The sequence below is a fragment of the Staurois parvus genome, unplaced genomic scaffold, assembly GCF_062004578.1.
Source record: "Staurois parvus isolate SC_StPar_1 unplaced genomic scaffold, SC_StPar_1.0 ptg000165l, whole genome shotgun sequence".
Classification (NCBI taxonomy): Eukaryota; Metazoa; Chordata; class Amphibia; order Anura; family Ranidae; genus Staurois; species Staurois parvus.
In genome coordinates, this window is record NW_028317961.1 from 55016 (window position 1) to 81914 (window position 26899).

General features: G+C 38.8%; 1 protein-coding gene across 12 annotated transcripts in view; it reads right to left on the bottom strand.

The window, feature by feature from the left end:
• Window positions 1-26899, bottom strand: part of LOC149462829 (receptor-type tyrosine-protein phosphatase kappa) — a 571684-nt gene that overhangs the window by 12296 nt on the left and 532489 nt on the right. For 6 of the 12 annotated variants that reach the window (XM_089676124.1, XM_089676123.1, XM_089676120.1 and 3 more), the window contains 5 exons: window positions 19150-19285; window positions 13054-13212; window positions 8272-8445; window positions 4029-4160; window positions 3822-3947 (listed from right to left, as the gene is read on the bottom strand). In XM_089676124.1, the coding sequence (XP_089532250.1) occupies window positions 3822-3947; window positions 4029-4160; window positions 8272-8445; window positions 13054-13212; window positions 19150-19285 (727 nt within the window). The remainder of the gene's footprint in view (window positions 1-3821; window positions 3948-4028; window positions 4161-8271; window positions 8446-13053; window positions 13213-19149; window positions 19286-26899) is intronic. The other 6 variants (XM_089676119.1, XM_089676126.1, XM_089676130.1 and 3 more) reach the window with 1 other exon arrangement.

The following is a 26899-nucleotide window of genomic DNA, read 5'->3' on the forward strand; positions in this document are numbered from 1 at the left end:
AAACTGCTAACTGAAGGACAACAAACTATATAACTGGAGGACAACCAACTATCCACCAGAAAAATCAGGAGGTACCTGATTTTTCCAGGGTTGAAAGGGAGAAAATTTAGACCAAATAGCTACAGTGGATAACAAAACAGAAAGGTTTACTGGGACAAATACCAAAGATAGATCAGATCATTAAAGAAAAGTAAAAAAAAAGACATACCATGTCCAATAGAAAAAAAAATGGATAACTGGATGAAAGACTCTAAGCCTAACTTACTAAACCCTTGACTTCAGGGAAAGCAAGCTTGGAAAAAAATCAATGCCAAAAACAAGACACACTAGTCAATAGCCAGAGGCTTGAGCTTAAAATAACCTTAACTTCAGGGTGAGGTAGGTCCATTGATCAGGATGTTGATGGACAAGTAAACCCCTGAAGAAATACACATTCATAGAATAAAAACTAAATGGAAAAAGGAAGAAGAAACATTAAGCTGAGAAAATTTTAAGCGTGATGACCCTTTTTTTCTCAAGCAGAGTGTGGGGTGATTAACAACATCTGTATAAAAGGGTAGGTGGGGTGAGGAAATATTGTACTACAAACTGTCATACAAGGACATCTGTACCAGAATGATGTTTAAGAGACCTTCCAGCTAACAAATTGGGTTTTTCAGTGATGTGGTAAACACATTGCACCTTAGCCAAGCTGTTATTAAATATGTGATTCTAAGAATCATTCAGTCTACACCACTCTCTGCTGAGGAACTAGGTGCAGGAATCCTAGGAATAGCACTAGGAATATTTGTGTAATAAAGAACAGAGGAATACAGAGCATAGAAGTAACATAAGGGGACTGCAGCTTGATCACAAGGTTCCCCCGGTAATTAGGACCCATGAAAGCCTTTAGATTTATACTACTATCCCACTTTACGGATATCTGCAACAAGATAACTTGTGTTATCTTGTAGAGTGTTTTGTTTGCTGACCCTCCAAGAATAGACAGGACCTTCCAGCTACAGATACTCTATTCAAGGGAGAAAGGAGAAGAACACATTTACAGAAGCCCCCACTCTTCAAAGTGGTAATCATATGAGGAGATCCAGTAAATCCTGGTAAGAAAATAGTGTGGTCACAAATGGCACACGCAACACTGTCTAGTGTAGGAAGTAGGTCCGCTGGTCAGTTAAAAGGGATGTTCTCAAATATTTTCAGAGAGGAAGATTTTTGAAGCCACCAGATGAGGTCCAGTGCAATTCAAATTAAAAGACTGATCAACAGAGGGATCCCCCACCGACTCTAAAATTTCTGTTCCGTAGAACCGTATTCAAGGAGTAGGCAAGAGAGTCTGGTGAAAAGTTTCCAGGATTTCTCATTGCAAAAGGAACAGCTTTGTACCTTGTCCAAATACCAGACTTGCTAACTCAAAGGAAGTGACCATAAAAGATTGAAAGACAGCACAGAAAGGGAATGTTAAGTGGAAATTCCCCAACAATACCACAAACCCTGAAAGAAGTGAATGGGGAAGAAACATTCTACACACAAACCCCCAAAGAGGTGAATGGGAAAAATATGCTATTCACAATGGAAACTAACTTTCATCAGGGAAGGTCTCATGAGTGCTTCACAATTGAGATGCTGGGAAAAGGTACTAGGGTGGATATAAGGGTCAGTGTTGTTGAGGAAAGTCAACTACTACAAGGGGTGTAGCCATTTATAAAGGAAAAAGACTACCATGCAGAGGTGAATGTGAGAGTCAGTGGGATACCATTCCCATAGATAAGGTGCTATCACAGTACGAATCAGAGATCCCAGGGTGCAAGAAAGCCAAACAAACCTGGTGCAATGGGGTGAAGTAATACAAAAAGAGTGAGAAGGGGCAGCTAAAAAAGGTACCTTGCTAATTGGTCTAAAGCAGAATCTACCAAAGGAAGTCTAAACATCCAAACTGTAAGGAGCTAGACTAGCAGGACTCATTAGGGTGAACAAAGATGTCCCAACTTGCAGAGGACTGAGCAAATGAGATTGAGGACTTCTGGCTTTGGGAACTGTGGCTTAATTGGGAGGTATACTCTAATCACCTAAAATGTACTACTGTAGTAATAGATGAAGGATGGGGTTTTCTCCTATCCACCCACAGTAAGGCAGTCATGCACTCTGACCACTAGTGGCATCTGGAATAACACTGTCAAATGCAGGTCCGAGAAGATCCATTCCCTTAAAGAACAAGTAAATCAGATGTTCTTTGGGCCTATCAACACACACAAACCAACTGTTTATGAATTCCTAAAGGATGATGATTTTTTTTTGCATAAATGGATCTCTCACCTGTCACTTTATATTTAAGAAGGTATGCCATAATATACAAGTAACCTTGCTATAAAAGCCAATTGATTTGCTTTTTTCTATTTTTGGGAAGAATTATAACTTCTGTCAGGTTCCGATCTCTGTCTATAACCCCAATGGGGTTGCTAATTACTACAAGAAAATCAAGAACAGCAGCTGTCTCCATGACAAGAATGAACAAAAAGTAACAAATATTGTATGTGTAGGTCTAAACCCCCCCCCCCCTCTCCCCTGTACTATAAGTGTGTTTTTGTCTGTGTAGCCATTTCAGAGAGTACCCATCACGTTCTGTCCTAATAGTAAGTGAAAGGAAATTTCCCCAGTAAGAACAAAGATGGCAGACAAATGCCCTTTCTGAACCCAGCTTTTAATATGTTCATTGCTATGCATTGCCCAGTTGTTAGTATCTTCATAGTTTTAAACAGAACCACTCATTACAAGGGCACTTTGACCAGCATGATACTTCTGCATAAATGTCCAAATACATATCAGAGCCCCAAAATTTTCATAAAAATATTATTATTATTACATCGAGTTTATATAGCGCCAATGGGTTTGCTCAGCGCTGTACAATAGAGAGGGGGGCAATACATGATTATACATATATATACATATTTATTATACACAATAAATTATTTCCTTTTTGATGTCTAAGATGAACCCCTATTTGAGATTCTTCCATGTAAAAACTCATGTCCTGCTTCATCATTCATTCACAGAGTTCTGTGAATGGGAGAACTACGTGTACCAACAGCCTTTGCAGCCCTTGGCTTGTGGCTCTCAATTAACTATCAGGGTGCTGTTGAGCACTCTAGGTAGTTCATTGATGCTCCCTGTCAGTGTGTAACTGCCTGCCCGTACAAGATACAATCAGACAGCTTACACTGACAGTCTGCAAGAGCCCTGCATTGCACCCACGATCTGCTGATGGTGGGTGCAATGCTTTGCAAGCTTGAAGTGAAAAAATTAACAATGCACATTTTTAAAAAAATGTTATGTGCAAAAAGATGTGCATTTATAATTTTATTTCTTTTTAACTTATCTTTTAATGCAAGATTTTCTTTAACCTTTAGGTCTAAATTTTTTATCAAACTAGCTACAGAATTGAGGACTGCTTGAGTTCTTTTCTATATACTGTACATCTTCATGTAAGCTGACCAAACATATACAATTTGACAAAGATTCCCTCGGCTTACCTTCAGAGTGAGCCACTGACACCATACAAACACATAATAAGATAGAAGACTAGAAACACATTATTGTCCTGGGTCAGTGGCCTACTACCTAAAGATATCAATAATAGACTGGCAAAGAAACACACAGTAGACGTGCTCTTATTTCAGATCTACCATGATCCTTTAAAATAAACCAAAATGTGATCTGCATTGCCCCATACCTAGGTGGCTAAAGACTGTCACTTAAAGGGAAGGTTTTGTGGCACACTTTATACAGTTATAACTCCATAAAAAAAAAAAAAAAAAGTTTGTATGTACCCGTGTCAGATTACATATCCTAAAGATTCTGCTGATTACATCACAGTCCATTGAACAGGACATGCACTCCACCTGGATTGGACCATACCGCAACATGCCTTCTTCAGGCCAATACTGTGGACATCCCTGTGCCAAAATCAAACTTTGTGTGAAAAGCATGTCTTTTAAGAGCAATTGGTTACATATTTTATTTTCAACCAAAATGACCTGTGTCAAATCCACTTCACTAAGCATCACTAATGAAGAACATCCATAGTCATATACTAATCTCCAGAAATCTTTCACAGTGTTTGGAAGAGGATGCTGGGTAACGATGAAGGCAGCTGGTTGTCTGTAACTCTGCAAAAGATGACAAACAAGGTTATTTCTTTTAGGTACTTCTCACTTTTTGTCTTCTTGTTGTATCTCTAATGTTGGCTGTGTACTAGGCAATTTTGCTGCAATTTGACCACTTTCAACTGCAAACATTACCAAACAGTCCAAGGTAACCTACCACCAATAGTTGGAATTAGCTGTTGGTGGTAGGTTGCACCAGCAAAAGCGGGTTTAGATCACCCCAAACCTAAGAGCACATTAGACTTCTCACACCTCTCTAGTGTTATTGGCTAGAATGCAGAACATATTTTACTACTGTAAAACTCATAAATAGAAAAGATAAAGTCCTGTTACACTAGCACACAAGATATGTTGCCTCTGCACAGGAAAATGACCATTACTCCAGCATTTGATTGTGTGACCATCCATTTTTTTCAGGAAAGGTATGTACATCTGTAGCTCATTTACAGTTTATGGATTTAGGTAAGCATGATAGTTAGGACAGGGCAATGTAATTTCATAATAGGTCTTCTTTAAGTGAAATTGTACAAAAGAGCAGTGATTATGGGCAATGTTCAGTATCTCACGGAAATCGTTTATATGGATCCAAGTGCAATAAACTCTGTGTCTATATTTTTAAAGTGTAGCAAGATGGGAAGAATAAAAAACCTGGGTAGTAGCAGTACCAGGTTACAGCACAAGCTGTTAGAACACATCACTCATCATAACATTTGTTGCTCCAGAAGAAAAGTTATTAGGGATGCACCAATACCACTTTTTTACAGTAAGTACGAGTACTCAAACTTTTTTTTTTTTGTACTTGCCTTTACCGATATCTGCCAGCAACTGTTTTGTCTGCAGTTCAGCTGTCAACAGGGGAACCCCACTGACAGATGAATGAGTGATTGGTTGCTAAGAACAGCGGCCCCGCTCCTTAACCACTTCAGCTCTCACACCTGTTCACCCCTTATGGGCCAGAGCAATTTTCACATTTGACATATAACGTCGTAATACATATATTGTTTTTTATAGGGCAAACAAGGCTTTTTGGGGGGGAATATTGTCTTGCTACAATCATTTGTTTCACAGTCCTTGGACAATTAAAAGTAACAAATCTAAAAACAAAAAAAAAAAAGGCACTTTCTTTTTTTTGGGCAGTATTAGATTAAAAATAGTGTTACTGCATATAAAAAGTGCACATTTTATTCTGTAATTTGTGCTGTATAAAATTACACTAAAATTATAATTCTGGTACAAAGCATTAAAAAGTTATTTACAAATGAAATACATTTATTTTTTCAATTTTGCGTTTTTTTTTTTAATGTTAAAAGTGTAAATATATGTTAAAGGTGTAAAAATTATAATGAACAAAGCAAAAAAAGTTTTAATTACCAATATTTTATAAAATAGAAATGATTAAAAAATAAAATAGAATAAAAAAAAATATTAATTAAATGGAGAATAAGGAGTTAAATTGGGACTGATTAAAGTAAATTAGGGTTCGTAGGGCTTAAACAGAGGAACTTTTTTTTTTTCTTTGAAATTAAAACTTTTTTTTTTTTTTACATGACAGGATGCCTTTAACTGATGAAGTTCATCACTTTGATCTGTAGATGCATAAACAGAAAGATACAATGTTTCTTTTTATCTTTCTGTTTTAGTGGCTCAGCAAAGTTGTTAACATTGTCAGGCTGATATTTTTTTTGACAGTTCCAATTTGGGACTTGTTTACACTTCAGCTATCAGCAGGGGAACCCTGCTGACAGTTATATGAGTCATTGGTTGTTAAAGTTATACTAAAGGTTTTTTTTTTTCTTGTAAAACAACAAACATGTCTATACTTACCTACTGTGTGCAGTGGTTTTGCACAGAGCAGCCTAGATTCTCCTCTTGTTGGGCCCCCTGCTGGCACTCCTGGCTCCTCCTTTCTGTAGGGTGCCCCCATAGCAAGCAGCAACCCGCTGCTCCATGTGCCCGTTCACACACACAGCCTCGCCTTGGTTCCGCCCCTTTCTCTCCTCATGAGCTGACTGGCAGTGATTGACAGCAGTGGGAGCCAACGGCTCCCGCCTGCTGTCTCAGCCAATGAGGAGGCAGAGACCCGGGATAGCCGAGGATAGCGATGGGGCTCAGGTAAGTATTGATGGGGCTGGGGCACTGCTGCACACAGGATTTTTTTACCTTCACACATTGAATGCATGAAGGTAAAAAACCTTGAGCCTTTACAACCACTTTAAGGATGCAGTGGCCCCTCTCCTTAACAACCAGCAATTGCCGGCTTTTTTTCTATTTACATTTCAGATGTCAGTGGGGAATCCCGCTGACAGCTGAAAGAACGGGAGCCTAAAGGTATCCGTTTCAGGTATCGGAGCATTTGCATGAGCATCGATTATCATGAAAATTCTTAGTATCGGCATTGATACTTTTATCAGTGCAACACTAAAAGTTATGATGGGTGGTGCCGCTATGGAGCCACACCACCCACAAAGAAGAATGCGGACCCTCATGCGGGTGCCATTAACTCTAATGGCACGCCACCCGCACTGGAAATTGCAACCGTACTGGGAACCGAGGTTCCTGTGCGGGCTGCATTTTCAGAAGAAGTGCAGGGACTTCTTTCCTGCGTGTCCCGGGGCACGGGAGTCCATTCAAATGAATGGTCTCTCGTGCCCGTGCAAAACACAGCCCGCAGGAACGCAGATATGTGAACCGGGGGTAAAAGGCTAATCAGACTCCAAGCTTTGCAACATAGAATGGTGTTGCAAGCATGCCTAATCTCCATTGTTAGGAGCAGATATACTTAAGGGTTCTCTGGAAGGTATTGGAGTAACAAATGTTGAGAAAAGGGATTTGTGCTAACAGTTTACGCCTGTTAGCTACCTAGTACACTTTTTGTTTTTCATTTATAATTCGCTGTACAGGTTTGCTATAAATAATATAGAATGTGTGCATCTTACAATAACAAGCTAGAGAGGTGCTCCAACATGTTTGCCAATCAAGTTCCTTGGCAACAGCTATATTTCTGGGATAAGTAAAATGCTTGTCTTAACAGGATGAATAGAAACTGGGCCGAGAGAGGGAACTAGTCCTTTTTAGTATTACTCACAACTACAAACAAAACAGAAGTTATAAGACTGAGCTGTTATAGATGAACCACAAACCATAAGATGAGATGGATATTTTAGATTTAAGCCAAGATATTTGAAACCCAGTACCATAAACACAGACCAAAGCATGATTGCATTTGATTGCCTTTCATTCTCCTGCATAACACTTAACCAATTACACTAAATGAAACAAATCGCAATGACTGTTCAAAATGCAACATAAAATGTTCTGCCTAATGTAGTTCATTACAGTCTCCATTTGCAATTTAATGTTATCCATTAATTATTCAGCCTGAGAAATTGCTTAGTTAGAATTGAGCAAATAACATGGAATGCATGGTATTGCGGTTCTGTGATGTGTAAACAAGGATGTATGCAGCCAATTTTAGCTCTCTCTGTAAGAGTCATTTAAAAATACATTTCACGTGTTCTTGTATGTGTGTAAAAATGTAAAGTATAAATATATTTCTCAATTTGTTTGGTCTAATTACACATTCTTCAAGTATTCTTGGCTGTATCAAACAACGAGGCTTAGCAGAACAGCTTTAGTTATGCAGTAAGCTCCCTTTAAGTGATATCTGGCTAGAGAAACAGATGTGAATGGGAACTCTCGTAACAACGAACATAAGAAATCGAGCAGCACGCATTACAGCTAAATGACATCTGGGAAGACGTGAACACTTTTGTAACTTCTCACAGAGCACGGTGGCCTCAGAGCTGCAAACAGATCCTCAGCCTGTGTCTCTTTAACCTTGAATGCTTCCAGGCGTTGTGTTAACAGCTAGAGTGGAAGTAAATGGGCCATGTGAAACAATCATTCCCACAAGAGGTGAACCCTGAAAATGACAAACAACTTGCCAGTATTTCATGAGAATCCAATTTTAGTGAATGACAACAGGGCTTTAATTACTGCCCATTAATTTCCTATTTGTTTTGGCATAGTTTGTAGCACTACTTCATCAATCATGCTGGATCAGCTACGACTCCTGTCCTCTACACACATCAAACAGAGAGGGGGGTCTCCTTACATCCACCAGTGCTGCATTGATGTAATTGCTGCTCTCCCCATCTATGGTAATTAAGAAAGGCAGACATCTGTCAGGAGGCAGCAGGTCCATGAAGCGGTTCTTGTCATGGTTCCTTGGCAAGCAGGCTATGCTGCAGTCCTCAGCTTGTAGTCGTGGGGTTACAGAATTCAGAGTCTGTAGGAGAGAAATTCATTAGAGGCACAGTACCGCCCCAGTGATCATTAAGACAGGGTTTCTGCTTCATGCTACATCTAATACTATATCTGAACCTTTTTCAAAGATTGCCACTGAAAATGTGCACATGCAACATATATTCTTACAAAAGGAAAGAAGTCTATTCTTTAAGGAGTACAACAATAAAAAAACATATTTGGATTGTGATGAATTCAGTAACTGTGAAACTTTTGATTACTCTGGATACAAATACTATTATTTTTTTTTTTATAGTCAGGGGTGCAAGAACTGCTTCTAGGCTGTGAGCAAAACAAGAAGTAGTCCCTAAACAATAACTTTAATGCATATGATGCAATGGTGATGCTGTATATAACACAATGATGCTGTTTAGCTACATAGAGATACTGGTCGTTAATAATGAGCAGAGAGCTTGCATACACATTTGTAACTTCTTCCATCCTTACCCCTACAGGACTAAGCCTAGGTTCATGCTTGCTCATCTGCATTTTTAATGCATTTTTCTGACATTTTGGTTTAATTTTAATGCATGTTCATGTATTTTTGTTGTCCTTTCACATGTGTTTTTTTTTTTAAAGCGTTATGCATGTTTGTTTTGGCCAATGACTAGCAATATCTTGTCTGTTTAGGGGAGGGATTCTGTTATGGCAAAAAAAAAAAAAAGGGAAATGGAATGAAAAGTGCATGTAAGGTCCTATCCACATTTGTGAATGTGGCTGTTTGTGATTACCCAAAGGAGAACTAGTGGGGTTCCCTGGAATCAAGTGGGAGAGGGAAGCCCCACTCAAAGCAATGGGAGCCGACAGCACTCACAGCTATTTACAGATGCTTACATGTAAATGCTCATGCAGTGATTACCTGCAAATGATCAGTCCTGGATGCTGACAGTCTGTGTCCAGGGATGATTATCCTAGGGTAATTGGTGCACAAGCATTTACCTGAGAATTTACATGAGAATAGTTGTAAATAGCTGCAGGTGCTGTCAAGCTCCCCTTGCCTTCATTGGGATGTCCCATCCACAAATAATGGTGATGAACCCTGCTGAAGTCACACAGATGTGAAAGGGAGTTCAGCTTACTTTTTCAATGAAAAGCTTCAAAGATTACAACATGCATATATCATGCACATTGAAAGCTTCAAATGTGAAAAACTAGATATACAGTTGTGGCCAAAATTATTCAACCCCCAATGCTGTAAAGGGGTTTAGGGACTATAGTGTACATTTGGAATTGTATTCAGAATCAAATCCTACAAGGACGTTGTAACTACCCAAATGCAACTAAAATGACATCAATTGTTTATGTAATACAGTAGTAAATGGTTCTTATGTGGTTTCTTCATTGCCACAATTATTCAACCCCTTAAAGACTACCACTCTGAAGAACAGAGGTTCATACAGGTGCTTTCCATCAGGTATTGAAAACACCTGTGGATGTCACCGAGCAGCAATCAAGCATAATAAGCACCAATTAGGCAGCTTTAAAATGACTGTGATACTCAGCTCCTTCTAGACATTTACTGGTGTGGTTACAAACATGGTGAAGGCAAGAGAATGGTCCAGGAAGACAAGAGAAGAGGTGATTTCTCTTCACAGGAAGGGCAATGGCTATAAGAAGATTGCAAAGATGTTAAACATACCAAGAGACACCTTAGGAAGCATCATTCGCAAATTCAAGGCAAAGGGCACTGTTGAAACGCTACCTGGTCGTGGCAGAAAGAAGATGCTGACTTCGACTGCTGTGCGCTACCTGAAGCGTAGAGTGGAGAGAAGTCCCCGTGTGACTGCTGAGGAACTGAGAAAAGATTTGTCAGATGTGGGTACAGAAGTTTCAGCCCAGACAATAAGACGCACACTGCGTAATGAAGGCCTCCGTGCCAGAACTCCCAGGCGTACCCCCTTGCTGTCTCCAAAGAATAAGAAGAGTCGACTGCAGTATGCCAAAAGCCATGTGGACAAACCACAAAAGTTGTGGGATAGTGTTCTGTGGACTGATGAAACAAAATTAGAACTGTTTGGGCCCATGGATCAACGCTATGTTTGGAGGAGGAAGAACAAGGCCTATGATGAAAAGAACACCTTGCCTACTGTGAAGCATGGTGGAGGGTCAATCATGCTTTGGGGCTGTTTTGCTTCTGCAGGTACAGGGAAGCTTCAGCGTGTGCAAGGTACCATGAATTCTCTTCAGTACCAGGAGATATTGGATGGAAACGTGATGCAGTCCGTCACACACCTGAGGCTTGGGAGACGTTGGACCTTTCAACAGGACAATGATCCCAAGCATACCTCCAAGTCCACTAGAGCATGGTTGCAGAGGAAAGGCTGGAACATTTTGGAGTGGCCATCGCAGTCACCAGACTTAAATCCGATTGAGAACCTCTGGTGGGACTTAAAGAAAGCAGTTGCAGTGCGCAAGCCTAAGAATGTGACTGAACTGGAGGCCTTTGCCCATGAAGAATGGGCGAAGATACCCGTAGATCGCTGCAAGACACTTGTGTCAAGCTATGCTTCACGTTTAAAAGCTGTTATAACTGTAAAAGGATGCTGTACTAAGTACTAAGATTGAATGTCACTTGGGGGTTGAATAAAACTGATAATGCTGTGAGCACAGAAAAGACATTTGTGGTTATTTCATTATAACTGTTATGTTATATTTGTCTGACCTACAAGTGCCTCTTTAATGTAAATGTAAGCAAGATGACTGAATGATCAAAAGCAATGTCAAACTGGCCAAAACACTCAATTTCAGTGGGGGTTGAATAATTTTGGCCACAACTGTATAATCTTACCAATATTCAAATAATTACACATGTAATACTAAAATGTCCCACCAAATTTAAGCTAACCTTCATCCTCACCAACCACCATCATCTCATGCCTACCTCCCTCCTCTCTAAATATTACAAACTGTATTTTCAATTTCTTTTTTAATTTTTATGATCAACTACCACTACTTGCAGGCTCCTGGGTTGCTTACATCACCCATCTAATGAGGCTGTGGGATATACTGTGGCATGCCTTTAAGGGGGCTAGCTGTCTCTTAATACTACCAGCCAGTACCCTAATGATGTGCTATGTCATCAAGGGGCCTGCTGCAAGAACCTGGAAGTGAGAGATTACCTCCAAATGACATCACAAATGAAAATGGCAGTGTGGGACCAGGTACACAGAAGATCACATGTGTCTTGTAGACTATCCAGTGAAAAGGTATAGGGGAGGATATTAGCGTGGGTGTAAAGTTCCTCATTAAGTAGCATTTAACAGGAAATCTGAGGATATGGACAAATTCCACACATTTCTTCAATAATAATAACATTGTAGAGACTGTGTTCCATTATGTGACACTTTTCCTAGATAAACAAGGAATCTGCCATTGCTGACTTTTCATTCTGCAACACTAGCTGCCTGATTTATCCTTTTATTGAATTGGCTTAAATCTCTAATCCAGAATAAGTAAGGAGATAAGGAGTTTTGACTTTGACTTTCCAGAGCTGTGGCCTAATTCTAGGCCAGAAATCACTAAAGCCAGAGGGTCAGCACAACATCCAGGCAGCTAGCATTTTCAGGTGATGGTCAATAATAGCATCCCTCATATTTCTTTTAAGAAAGTTTTACTTTAAATAACCAATGTACACAAAGTGATTGATCATCATCCATGTGAATATAGTGAACTAACTCCTATGAGGAAGAACACATTCAGAAAAACCGTAAATGCCAACTATTCTAGTACTTAGTGTACTTTTTAGACATCAAGTTTTTCCATTAATTACCATTTCCATTAATTACCAAACTGAAAAACCATTCAATCTAAAGGCCTATTTGGAATGCACATCAATACATGCTAAAGACAATCATATAAAAAAGGTTTTGTGAATATATATATAAATGTTAAAAATGAACTTTTTCCAGTATTTTACCAAAGAATGCACAAACAAATACAACTGTATTTTGCAATTTTAAAATGGACTTACCATGTCCAAATGTAAATATCATAATCCTACAACCTCAGAAACCTAAGTGACTCCATACATTTAGGCTGCATTCATACTTACTGGTAAGTGTTTTGTAGGCTGAAGCTAAAAACTCACAATTTTATGGGGTATTGTATATTGTAAGATGATGTATGCAATGTGATGATGTGATCTATTACTCTCAACAGTAAGTAACCTTTAGAAATCAATGCTGCATGCTATAAGTACTTAGAAGCACAAACAGCATGCTCTGTGCCAGTAATGGAAGTTTTTGGTATAATGTTTACATAATGAAAACTTCATACAGTTTCATGCAAACATGCAAAAGTGAACATAAAGAAAAATATGCAATTGTAATACTAATGTTGGTTTTTTTCCTGTCACAAACATTTTTATTGTTCTGTAGTTTAGATGAAATGTTTAATAAAAATGCAATCTGAGATCACAAAACGTAATGCCATATAATGAGGATGTTTAATATGGCTGAGCCTAAAATAATGAAAAACATTTTCTTTTGTATCCAGATACAAGGACAGATGCATGAATTACAAATTTAGAGCATTAACCAATTGCATGCAACTTACATATATGACAAAAGATAGATAAGCCTCTAATACATACTGATAATACCTGGAATTCATCTTTGAGATGTGATGAATTGGTCTGTGAGTCTATTCTTATCATGTCAAAGTATGCTGCTTTAAACTCACAGACGGGTATGGCAGTCTCTCCACATAAGCATGCCTCCAATATGGCATCATGAATGAAGATATACTGCTCCTGCAGAAGATAAGTAGGTTACAAAGGCAGATATCAGAAGTATTAAGATTAAAACCAATATTTCTATACTTGCTGATTGAATATAATTTACATATGAAAATATAAAAACAAAATCACACCAGTGACCTTTTCTGCATGTTGTTTAAAACCATATAGGACGTATCCTCTAATGAAATTGTTGACTATTATTGATTTGTGCAAAAGTAAAAGGACTGCTAAATAAATTAACTGTAGGCTGTGTGCACAATTATTGAGCAAGTTGTACTTTTGAGGATTCATTTTATTATTGAACAACTACAGTGCACTTGGTCAATCCAAAATGTTAATAAACCTCAAACCTGAATATTTAAAGTGGAGTTCCACCGAAGAGTTGAAGCTCCACTTTTCTACCTTCTCCGCTGCCACATTTGGCACCTTTTGGGGGGAGCAGGTACCGGGTTTTGATAGGTACCCGCCCACACTTCCACTTTGTTTGCCCCAACGAACTGAGCCAGACGTTCACCCCACAGTATTTGTAGCTGCTGATTTTTGTTGCATTAAGTAAAACTGAGGTTTTGGATTTCTTAGGAGAATATCTGTATGCGCACAATCATTGGGCAACTATCAGTGTGCACAATTATTATGTAACTAAATGGAAAACAAAAATGTTCCCATCTCACTTGTTTATTTTCAGCTGTGAGAGTAATAACTCAAAATTTACAAATTCAAATTTCTGACATATGATAAAAGAAAAAAAAAAAAAGAAAAAAAAAAAATCAGTAACCAATATAGCCACCCTTCTTTTCAATAACAGTCATAAGTCTCCATTCATGGAGTCTGTTTCTTGATCTGCTGACGATCAAGTTTTGTGTGCAGCAGCCACAGCCTGTCAGACACTGTTCAGAGAGGTGTACTGTTTTCCATCACCATAAATCTCCTATTTAAGGAGGGCCCACAAGTTCCCAAAAGAGTTTAGGTCAGGTGAGGAAGTGGGCCATGTCATTATTCTTTCATCTTAAAGGCCTTTACTGGCTAGCCACGAAGTGGAGTACTTCTATGCATGTGATGGAGCATTCTCCTGCATAAATATCAGAGTGTTTTTGAAAGACTTTTTCCTGTACCACTGCTTGAAGAAAGTGTCTTCTAAAAACTGGCAGTAGTTTTGGGAGTTGATTTTGAGTCCACCTTCAACCCGAAAAGGTCCAACTAGCTCATCCTTAATACCAACCCATACCAGTACCCCACCTCCACTTTGCTGGCATCCGAGTTAAGTCAAGCTCTGTCTCCCTTACTGATCCAGTCACGGGCCCATCCATGTTGTCTGTCAAGAGTCACTCATCTCAACAGTCCATTAAACCTTTGAAAAATCCGTCTTCAGATATTTCTTGGCTAAGTCCTGATGTTTCAACTTATGTGTCTTGTTCAGTGGTAGTCTGGTTTCAGTCTTCCTTACTTTGGCCATTTCTCTGAACACCTTGTACTTCTCGGCACTCCAGGTAGGTTGCAGTTCTGGAATGACAGCACTGGAGGATAATGGGTTCCTGGTAGCTTCATGTTTGAGTCTTCTCAAATCTTTGGCAGTTAATTTGCATCTTTTTTTTTTCAACAAGTTTCTTGCAACCCTGTTGACTATTTACAACAACACGTTTGATGGTTCTGTGATCATGCCCAATATCTTAGCAGGTTCAAAAGTGCTGCATTCCCCTGAAAGACTTTTTACAATATTTGACTTTTCAGAGTCAGTTAAATCTCTTTTCTGGCCCATTTTGACTGAGGAAAAGAAGTTGTCTAATAATTATGCACACCTTGATATAGGGTGTTGATCTTCTTAGGCTGCACTCTCCCTCATTACACAAATACCCATCATCTGATATGCTTAAAACCAATAAGCATTCAGGTTTATACAGCTTGGGAGTTGGACAATAAGCATAAAAATGACGATTTGGTCAAAATACTCCCTTGCCTAATAACTGTGCACACATAGTATACAGATCTTGATATTTGTTGGCAAATTAGTGCTCAGATTAGCTCTCAAGAGCTACACAAGTCCTAAGGAGTGAACCATTGTTCCTAAACAAAATTGTCCACATTTTTCTAGGTGTTCCTCAACACCAGTGCAGATTTTTAGCTTCTCAGGACACAAACTCCACCAGAATTGCAAAGCTTAAAAAAATCCTATAATTCTTAACGCTTATGTACATGGACATTTGTTCACATCAAACTTCTTTTCTGCACAACAAAGCTAATAGAAATTAAACCGTAGCTTGAAGCATTTGGCAGTCAAAGGCAGGAATTGTGAAACACCACTGAGATCCTTTATAACTAAATTACAATCTAAATGCACCAAAAGGCATGTGGTTTTTGGCTATCTACACATGTAGTTTAGCAGTATTTACTTGGTAAAAAAATGTTTAGTGATCAAGTTTGTGTCTTGACTTTTTTTTTCCATAAAAGCTGAACACATTTACTTTTTTATTTCCTAAATCTCAAAATGATCTTGATAATGAACTTCTAGGTCATTTGCAATGTATTTATCTTAACAGGCTGCAATAACACCCATCAGCTTCTGCTCAGTTTAATTTCTTCAGCTGATTCCCAGATGTATAGTAATCCGGCACCTGTATAGCCACCAGGCCCTTTCGCAGTGTGGTCCCCCCTTGCTGCACCCCCCTGCCACCTTACATGGGCTTTAACATGGAGGTTGGGAGGAGACAAAAGAACATCTTGTCTTCAAACTCCTCTGCCTGGAATGGAACTGGAAGCAACATTAATTTTGTCACTTTGACAGACATAATTCTCTTTGCTTTATCAGCTAGAGAAGCATGTAACAGAGCAGATCTCTGCTCGGTTATATGCTGTGGAGGGCAGGAGAGATCTATTAGACCCCCAATACATCCATAAAGAGTACCTGTCAATTGCCCATTTCTATCACATGAGGTTCGGAAACCCCTTTTGATAGCAATAAAGTTTAATTAAAAAAAACAAACAAAAATGATCATAAAATGTAAAACAAAAAAAAAAAAAAAATTAAACATAACCTCCGCTACCATGCACACAACTGCAAAAGCAAATGTGCGCCCAGGGTGTGTTTGTGTATGTAATCCGTGATCATACCACAAATGTGAGGTATCACCTTGAATGTCAGAGTGAGAGTAATAATTCCAGCACTACAGAGAATGCAGGTAACTGCAAACTGATGAGCTGTATGGGCTTTTAAAGTGTCACCAATGGATTGTTTTAGGTACCACAGTTTTTCATGAGCGCAAGCAATTTTAAGACTTGACATGTTTAGTATCTAATTACTTGACACAATCTCATATTTCACATTTTACAAAAGCATGGGTATTATACTGTGTGTGTTTGCACTAAAAATCATTTTATTATATTTTTTTCCTGAAAATATGCATTTAATAAACAGTTGGGCAAATATTGTGGGATATAAAACATTGCAACAACTATCTTTTAAATCTACAGGTCCCCTGCTTTCAAAAAATATAGAATGTTTTGGGGGTTTTCGGTAATTTTATAGCTAAAAATGCAGATTTTTACTTACAGGTGAAACTAAAAAAATTAGAATATGGTGCAAAAGTTCATTTATTTCAGTAATGCAACTTAAAGTGAAATATATGAGATAGACTCATTACATGCAAAAGCAAGATAGTTCAAGCCGTGATTTGTCATAATTGTGATGATTATGGCTTACAGCTCATGAAAACCCCAAATCTACAATCTCAGAAAAATAGAATATTGTGAAAAGGTGCAATATTCTTGGCTCAAAGTGTCCCACTCTAATCAGCTAATTAATCGATAACACCTGCAAAGGGTTCCTGAGCCTTTAAATGGTCTCTCAGTCTGGGTCAGTAGGAATCACAATCACGGGAAAGACTGCTGACCTGACAGTTGTGCAGAAAACCATCATTGACACCTTCCATAAGGAGGGAAAGCCTCAAAAGGTAATTGCAAAATAAGTTGGATGTTCCCAAAGTGCTGTATCAAAGCACATTAATAGAAAGTTATGTGGAAGGGAAAAGTGTGGAAGAAAAAGGTGCACAAGCAGCAGGGTGACCGCAGCCTGGAGAGGATTGTCAGGAAAAGGCCATTCAAAAGTGTTGGGGACTTTCACAAGGAGTGGACTGAGGCTGGAGTCAGTGCATCAAGAGCCACCACACACAGACGGATCCTGGACATGGGCCTCAGATGTCGTATTCCTCTTGTCAAGCCGCTCCTGAACAACAAACAACGTCAGAAGCATCTTACCTGGGCTAAAGAAAAACAGACCTGGTCTGTTGCTCAGTGGTCCAAAGTCCTCTTTTCTGATGAGAGCAACATTTGCATCTCATTTGGACACCAAGGACCCAGAGTATGGAGGAAGAATGGAGAGGCACATGCTGCAAGATGCTTGAAGTCCAGTGTGAAGTTTCCACAGTCTGTGTTGATTTGGGGAGCCATGTCATCTGCTGGTGTTGGTCCACTGTGCTTCATTAAGTCCAGGGTCAATGCAGCCGTCTACCAGGAGATTTTGGAGCACTTCACGCTTCCTTCCGCAGACGAGCTTTATGGGGATGCGGACTTAATTTTCCAGCAGGACTTGTCACCTGCCCACACTGCCAAAAGCACCAAAACCTGGTTCAATGACCATGGGATTACTGTGCTTGATTGGCCGGCAAACTCACCTGACCTGAACCCCATAGAGAATCTATGGGCATTGCCAAGAGAAAAAGGAGATACATGAGACCGAACAATGCAGAAGAGCTGAAGGCCGCTATTGAAGCATCCTGGTCTTCCATAACACCTCAGCAGTGCCACAGGCTGATAGCTTCCATGCCACGCCGCATTGAGGCAGTAATTGCTGCAAAAGGGGCCCAAACCAAGTACGGAGTACATATGCATGCTTCTACTTTTCAGAGGTCTGATATTGTTCTATGTGCAATCCTTGTTTTATTGATTGCATGTAATATTCTCATTTTCTGAGATTGTGGATTTGGGGTTTTCATGAGCTATAAGCCATAATCATCACAATTATGACAAATCACGGCTTGAACTATCTTGCTTTGCATGTAATGAGTCTATCTCATATATTAGTTTCACCTTTTAAGTTGCATTACTGAAATAAATGAACTTTTGCACGATATTCTAATTTTTTGAGTTTCACCTGTATGTGCAAAAATAAAAAAAGTTGCTCTAATGCCAAAGTGATTACGGAAGTAAAAAAAGCACAGAAAAATTAATTACTGTACAATAGTTTATCTAATGAAAATTTATTTTACTAGTAAAGTATGCCTCTTTCTTGAATACTTTACAATGATGTGTTCCAATAAATGAAATCATCAATACCAATGTGGTTGAGGCAGTGTTTTCAGTACAGTTTCAGCGTAAACAGCGTTTTCAGCAGGTCTCTATAAACAATGGAAATGACAGCATAACTCTGTGTCATAGGCTGTCAGAAGGTTCACCTAATACTGTAGATATTAAATTACACTGCAAAAGAGATCATCATCAGTGCTTCAGTAAGGGCAAAAATAGAAATTTAGCCAAACTTTTCTAACTGTGCTTACCACAGCATTACTAAGTGTTACTACAAATAAAATCAGCTTTACACCACTGCAGACTTTGTATGTTCTCCAACAGTAAAATGTCCTGCTTGCTATGTGTGTTCAGATAGTGCATGCCCTGTATGTCACGGACTGTGTGAGATTTGCTCATATATGCTCTGATTGATTAATCTGTGTGTTTTCTGATGACATTCTTTTGTGCCATGACTGTTGTGTGCAGTGTTTGAGCACTGCTTTTGTTCTGGGTGTGCACTCAAGCCACAGTTTGTGTGCTGGGTTAGAGGCACATTGTGACAAAGGGGTAGAGGAGCAGGCACATTGGAGCTAAATGTAACATTAAAAAGGAAAACCGGGTGGTAGGAAAAGTTCCACAGTGAAGAGAAGAACAGTTATATGCATTACTTACCTCTGTCTGGACCATATTAATCCGCCGGGAGCGTAAAGCTTTCACACAGTTGTAGATGTCTACCACACCTTCCCGTTCTGCCATGTCCAGCATGATGTCAATAACTATGTAGCAACCAGTGCGACCAGCGCCAGCGCTGCATGGTGTAGAGGGGAAAAACATGCTAAACGTTATAATGTACAAACTAAAAAATACCTTTATAGCTGGGCTAATTCATAACCTTCAGTTGACTAAAAGCTCTTCATTTATATTATTCAATTTCAATGGAAAATAAAACATTTTTAGTGTGATTCTTTTTATGCTTGCTACAGTGTAAAGGTCACATATGCAGCATTTTTGTTCCCAAGTTTTTAAAATGCAGTTGATAGACACTTTTTTAATGAGGAGCTTGAAACTAGATTTATTTCCCTGTGTTAGAAGAGGCATTACTTAAAGTGATATTAAAGGGTTTCAAAGCTCCTGTCACTGAATCCTTAAAGGAAAAAAAATCCTTATCAGAAACAGTGAGAGGTTGGTTGAGAATAGAATAAAACAGAATATAATAGAATGACTTTCACAGTATTACAATATGTTGATGCAATTCCAATTTCTGTTATTGCACAAAAAATGGCAGGATCCACTTCTGGGACTGACCATTTTTCCATAAAATTCTTCTTCTGTGGAATTTAACTCAGCAAAAGAGTTTTGAAGGCCTGAATATCTTGTCAGGATTTAGCCAATACTCAAGCAAAGAACAGGCAACTTAAATGCATAGGGAAAATATCTTTTAAAATTTTTACCAGCAGCTCAATAAGCCATTTTCCTCAGCTATTCTGCACTTGGTCTCCACTTGCATGTCCAGAAAAGGAACAGCAACAACCCAGGTGCTGGCAAGTGTTTGCATCTCTGGAAAAGCAGGTAGCAAGAAGCAGGCGTGTTTTTTATATACTTTGTGGAAATGGTGGGTGAAATTGCTTCAGCCAAAAAACATTTAAAAGAATGTCATCACTTAAGCAGCAATGTGGCATGGGAAAAATCCATCAAGCTCAAAAAGGTTATTGTTACCGAATAATATAATATTCTTTTTATTTCTGCACTTATGGAAAAAATCAACTATATGGTTATCAGCTTAACACAATTTTGTGGACCAGACTGGCACACAATTGCAATGTAAGTAAGACAAGGTGACGCGCTACACCTTAAACTATGGTGTAGAACTATGTGTAAAACCAAATAAAACTTATTACAGCATATTCTTAAAACATAATAAAAATAAATATAAATGACAAGCAATCCATCCTGTGTCCTCAATAACTGTGCAAAACCTTCCAATTGTGCAAAAGCCACAAATTATTACTCCATGATATTTGCAGAATTGATGTTTATTTGAGGAAACAGCATTGTTTAGATACACTTAATTATAAGATTAAGAGTAATAATCTGTGGCTTTTGCACACTTACCGAGGACACAGGATGGATTGAAGTTCATTTATTTTTATTATATTTTAACAATGTAATAACACAAACTGCACCATTTTTTATTTACAGATGTTACCTACTGCCAATGTAGTAGAGATATTCCAGAGGGTGAATTACACACCAAGGTAAATAACACCCCTAATGTAAAAACAGGACACTGTCACAAATGCAAGGAAACCCTGCCTTAATTCATCAATGCTGCAGGTTCCCAGAGCAGACCAAACTTTACCCATCAATGGTGGGTATACATCCGAAGGGGTCATCAGGGTCTGGGTACCATAGGAATGGGCCATGGCCTTGAGCCTGTATAGAAGCTTACAGCTAACTACTCTCCTTACACAATGTGTCAAAGTGGGCAACACATGCAGGATCCAGTGCCCGAAGCAAACAATACAGGCAGACTCTGTTGATGTTGGGCATGGTTTCCAAGATGTACATGAAGGGCAACCACTCCAGAACCTGCTAGTGAGTTCTGAGGCAATAAGCAACTGGATCTTGATAGACGTGTTAGTAAAATCAGTGAAGCATATTAAAGAATTGGTGTAGATACTTAACCAGAAGAGAGGAGATCCATCATTTAAGGAATAGGTGCAGTTAAGTGAGCGTGCACAGAGCGGCATTCCCAGCTTTTGCCAGTGTTCAATCATATGAAGATGACTACCAGTCCTGAACTCTACAATTAAGATATCCTGTCTTCTTAATTGCTCATTAAGGGAAACAAGATGGATTTACGGTCATGTCAAAACTATCTAGTTGAGAGGTGGGTAACATAACAAACAAAATGCTAACAGGCCCAAAAAGTGGGCAACACAGCAAACAAAATGCTAACAGGCCCACAGGTAACCAATGCTAACAAATGGCCTCAATAAAGCTTGCTTGGCTGCCTGGACAACACCCTGAACAAGAGAGCGAGAGACTAGTGGTCTTTGAAAAAAACATCCAGAGACAAAATGTGGCTCTTCACTGAATTCTGGGCCAGGCGAAGATCCAGTCCTGTCTAAACAAAGAATTCAATACTCAGAATTTCCTAAGATGGAAATTACCAGCTGAATGCTGTTCATTATGATCCTTCAGAGTATGTGAGGGAAGAGTTGTAGAGGAGCAAAGGTGTAGATCAGATAGAACTGATCTCAATGAGCCATCAGAGCATCCTAAGATCTTTGGACCTGGAGACAAACTTCAGTAGCTTTAGCTTGTTGTTGAACCTGTGACTTGGAGGACGGAGCAAAACATAAGGAGCTCTTCTAAGACTCTGAAAGTTCCACTGATGCTTGGCCTTCTTTTGCTAGGACAAAAGTGTGCTTTTACCTCTAGTGATCTCCTTAATCAAAGAGTCTAGGGATATGCAAAGAAGTGCTCCCCATCATAAGGCATTCACAGTAAGGGCTTCTTGCACAGCTATTCCGTAGCCCAAAACTTGCGCCAAGGGGTCCTTTGAATGTTAACCAAAAGAAGACATGCAGAGACTATACGCATAACGTCTGCTAGCCTGTTAATTCAGTAAAGCAGAGACAACAAAATAGATCCAGGATCCCTAGCCATATCTTTGTCTAGACACTAAGCTTGACAGACATGACCACAACAGAAGGCTGAAGGGTGGGTTTAAAGGATATAGGTGTAGGTGGGTTTAAGCATGTCCGTACTGACTCCACAAGTACTGCAATTATATCATTGATCTTAGGAATTAGGTCAGTAGACTAAGATCCCTCTTGCAGCAACTAATCCATAAAGGTTTGGGTGCTTTTCTCTTCATCTCCCACTGGACTATGCATATGCAGCTGAAGTTTCAGGAAAATCAGAGATGCATGAGATGGTACAGGAGCACGCTTACGACCCCTGAATTTTGAGTCAGCTATCATGGTCAAAACTTTCTCTATATGCTGTGACATAGCTGTAGAGAATTCCTCCCTGGATAAAGCATAGGAGAAGGAGGGTATTCCAGATGACGTTAGGGCTCAGAAGAAGGTGCGGACTCCAGCACAAGAAAAGGGTCTAGTCTCTTAGTATCAGGCCTTTAAAGGGAATTACTGCAAGCCGCCCAAGCTCTGTTAGTGGATCGTAAACTGGAAAGCCCACACAGAAGTGCCAACTTTGCACTTATGAACCATCTTGCAAGTGAAGGCTTTCCCCTTAGAGTACTTTCAAACCATTGTGGAGCAGGAAGAGGTAATGCCCTCTACAATCAGGGAACACTGTGGCAACTGCGAAAAAGTCCAGGTCTTGCTGAAGTCTGACAGATCAAACTATCAGCTAAAATTGCACTTATAACAAAGTACTTAAAACACCTCTAAGTATATAGAGTAGAACAAATAATGGCATAAAGAATATCAAATCCAACTGCAATTTTATCACTTACAGAAAGAAGAATGAAAATTAATGTTGCAGTAGTAGTCAAGGAATGTCAGTATACTCATTTTTACAATTAAAAAATCCAGATTTTTTTAAAAATAAAAAGAATAGTAAATAGTGTTTCTCAGCTCCTTTATCCCATAGTTCTCATTAGTAGGTCTGGCAAAGGCTGAAGATAAGAGGTCCATGACTCTCCACTCTGCCTTAGCATTTAATCATGGGAGATCAATACCAAGGGCTTTCCAGCACAGCTATTTGTTTACACTTCACTACCACCTGAATAAAACAAGAGGAAAAGCACATTCGACAGATAGTCTGATTTATTAGCGGTGCTGTCTCCATCCGCTACCTTACAGAAAATGTAACTAACAGTGTTGCTGTGTGTTATTCAAAGCACTCGGCTCATTGTCTTAAAATGACACCAGTGTTTAGGTAGGCATGGAACAATGAACACTTCACATCTAAGCAGCAGAACATCTGAATTGCTGGAAAACTCAGATTTAATTTTGTACTCTACAAAGGCAAGGCATATGCCCTAGAAAAATAAATGAACATGTACGTAAACGCCTTAGAAGGAAAGATACTTGCTTTAAGCTTTGCAAAGTTAAAAGAAAAAAAAGTTGTGAAACGTTTCTGCTTGGGTCCATAAAGTGTAAAGCTCCACTTTCTGCTTGATTGCACCAGGGTATCCAAAGCTTTGTACTGTTATACCTACCAGTCCCTGTAGCCCATCATTGTAATGGGTAGTCTCACTGACCAATAGTGGGATGGAAGAGTGAATCCAAAAACATAGTAGCTTGGCAGATTGTTATACAGAGCTTCAGGGGCACATGAGATTAAAGCATAGCTAATATGCAGGCAACTGTAGGTTTCTAAAAATCATAGCCAAAATATTTTTCGAATCTGTTCCTAGGCTATTTGATGTAATTATACGAAAGAGCATCTGGCACAAAATCAGAAACAGAATATATAAAAGTTAAAACCATCCAGTACTGCACTGATCACTGATTAAAAGAGTGTTAGTACAACTAGACTGTTAACACAACAAGAAACAAAATGCCTACAAAACAAAGTGCAAAAAAACCCACCAATAATTAAACAAATTGTGAAAAAAATTGCATACAGTGTGGACGATGGTACACACACACACACACACTATAAAACAAAATTATCTTGTGTGGTTAAAAATTCCGCCATTAACAATACTGTGTGACACTCACAGTGCAAGGATCCGAATAGCAACATGCAATATAAGAAAAATAACAAAATGTGAATTGCCCACACACTATCAATACTCAAATGTGATAATAAATGCACTAAACCAGTCCAGTGTAACGCTCTTAAGTGTGAGAAATCAGTGTGTCCAACAAGGAACTTTCAGCTGTGGTATGATCCCACTCGGCATATTCAGCAAACCTGCTTACCAAAGATAAATGACCCCAATTTATGAGCGGTAATTTATCTCTGCCCCTGAAAGTACCTTGTTGGTCACATGCATTTCTCGCATTAAGAGTGTTACAATGAACTGTTTTTAGCGCAACCATTACCACATTTGAGAATTGTTTGGCCAATTCTTCATACTTTTGCAATTATTTTGATTTTTGCACTGTGCGTGTCAGAAAATATTCTTATAAGTGGTACAAAAGTTTGCAGGAAAAACAAAAACAAAAAAACTGCTCAGCGCTGTATACTTGCACATTATGAGACGTACCTTAAAACAAAGCTCCTACAATGGCACGCTGTTATCTCTAACAGGGTTACCATCTTCACCCAGTCTTTCTTTCAAATTTGCAGGCTCTGATGTTTGAATGGTCGACCTGCAATGATGTCATTCCCATGCATGCGCATGGGAGCCACAGCCATAGAGCTTTGAAGGGATGGCATACTCAGTTCCAGAGCGCAGTGCACTGGTGATGTCACTAGCTGCAAAAATAGTAAAGATCTCCAAAATGGTGCATGTTTAGGAGATAATCCTTATACCTACAGGAAACCTTTATTATAAGCTTGTCTGTGGGTAAAAGTCAGCAAGCGGTGTTTACTACCACTTTAACTTTTTTTTTATTTTCACAAATGAATATTTCACAGCTTATAGAGCGTGAGCAGTAGTTCACAATTTATGCACATTTTGTGCAGTTTTCATGTTTTGTGTTACATTTTGGATTTTTGCTTAGCATTGTCACATGGGGCCTCATTTCAATGTATATAGTGTGCGTCCCACTGCCCATGATTTGTTTAATTATTGGTGTTTATTTTCTACACTTTGTTTTGTATGCACTTTTTGTTTCTAGTTTTGTTTGTAAAGTAACAAACACTCTTTTAATCAGTGATCAGTGCAGCACTTTGATGATTTTAAACTGTACGTGTCTGAAATAAGCTTCAATAGCAGGCCATTTTTCAGAAGTATGATCGTTTGAAATTTACTTTGTCATGCAATGATGTACATAAAATACATTTTATGATTATTTTTTTTTTTTTATTTTGAAGACAAATAAAATTTTTTTGGTGGTATTTTATAACCGCCAGGTTCCTAATTTTTTACTGTAGAAAGGAAAGTTGACTACATTTTTTTTAAAACAAACCTGTTTCCCTATACTTTTGTTATAAGCCATTGCAAATAAAAATGCCATGAAAGCATGAATACCCCACAAAATAACCCTTTTTGTACAGTAGACACCCCAAAGTGAACTCATTTTTTGCAGCAATTTGTTTTGTAAATGATGAAAAATGCAGGTATTGTGAGGTTAAAATTGCTTGGTAATGGATAAAATGAAAGTATGTACCAGTAAGATATGACAGGATGATGGAAAAAGAATGTTCAGATGTGCAAGGAAGGCAAAAAGATTAAAATATGTAAACCACAGCAGAGACACTATGGAAATCAGTTTTATTGTAAAGGAGTAGAAGATAAAAGGGTTAAAGTTTTTCTTTATACTACAGTGGTTGCTGCTGATCTGGAATAAACAAATAAATGAGTTATTCATTCTTTAGTTTCACTTTCTTCCCTTCCTCCACTGCAAGAGAAAAGGTTGGGCTCACAGATGTAAACACGCTATTTACATTATGATTGCCGTGATTCATCTTTCTACGACAAATCACAGTGATCCTAAGGTATAGAGCCATGCAGGCTGGCTCTGCACATGATGATGGCTCATTCACAGACATTACCAGGTGCATTTATCATCCAGAGATTATTTGTGGAGCAACATTTATAAGCAGTGCTCCGAAAATAAAAGCCCACCAATATGCCATTTTCTTATAATGCAGTGGTAGTTGAGTGGTTAAAGGATCAGATCACCTTTCGTAACATGTTACATTTTACACCCATATTAAGGATGTAAAATTTTATGATCAGACCAGCTGCCAACCTCCCCTGGCCCCCGCTTTGACAGCTGGTGGGGGATCTTCTCCCCCCTCTCTAGCTGTCAAATTTTAAAAAAATATGTCTGCCCGTCTGGCCATGTCACGCATTCACAGTCCTTTTTACCTGCAAAAAAATGTGCATGTTATTTTTTACTAAAAGGTGAAATTATCCTTTTACAAACCAAGCTGTCTGTTCAGGGCTGTTGAGCCAAAGTTGAATAATTGTTTTTTTATTAATCTAAGGCATATACTTACAGGTCCTTGTTAACTGTATCAACCTAACTCAGTTTCAATTTATAAACTTTTAAAGTAATCTTTACAGAATGCCCGTTACTGAACTTTATTATTCTTGAACTGGATTCCTTCAGCTCTGGTTACAGAGATTTTATTGAATCTAGCTGAATAAGTCTAAACTAACAGCGCTCATTGAAACATCTGCGAAAAGGGTCTAAATTGTTTACATCAACAAGTAGGGTTTGTAATGTTTAACCTGCATCAGAAAAACAGGCTAGTGTCTGATTGCTTTGAACTATGGTACATTTGGGGCCATTGAATAAAACAATGAAAAGTATTTAAGAGGTCC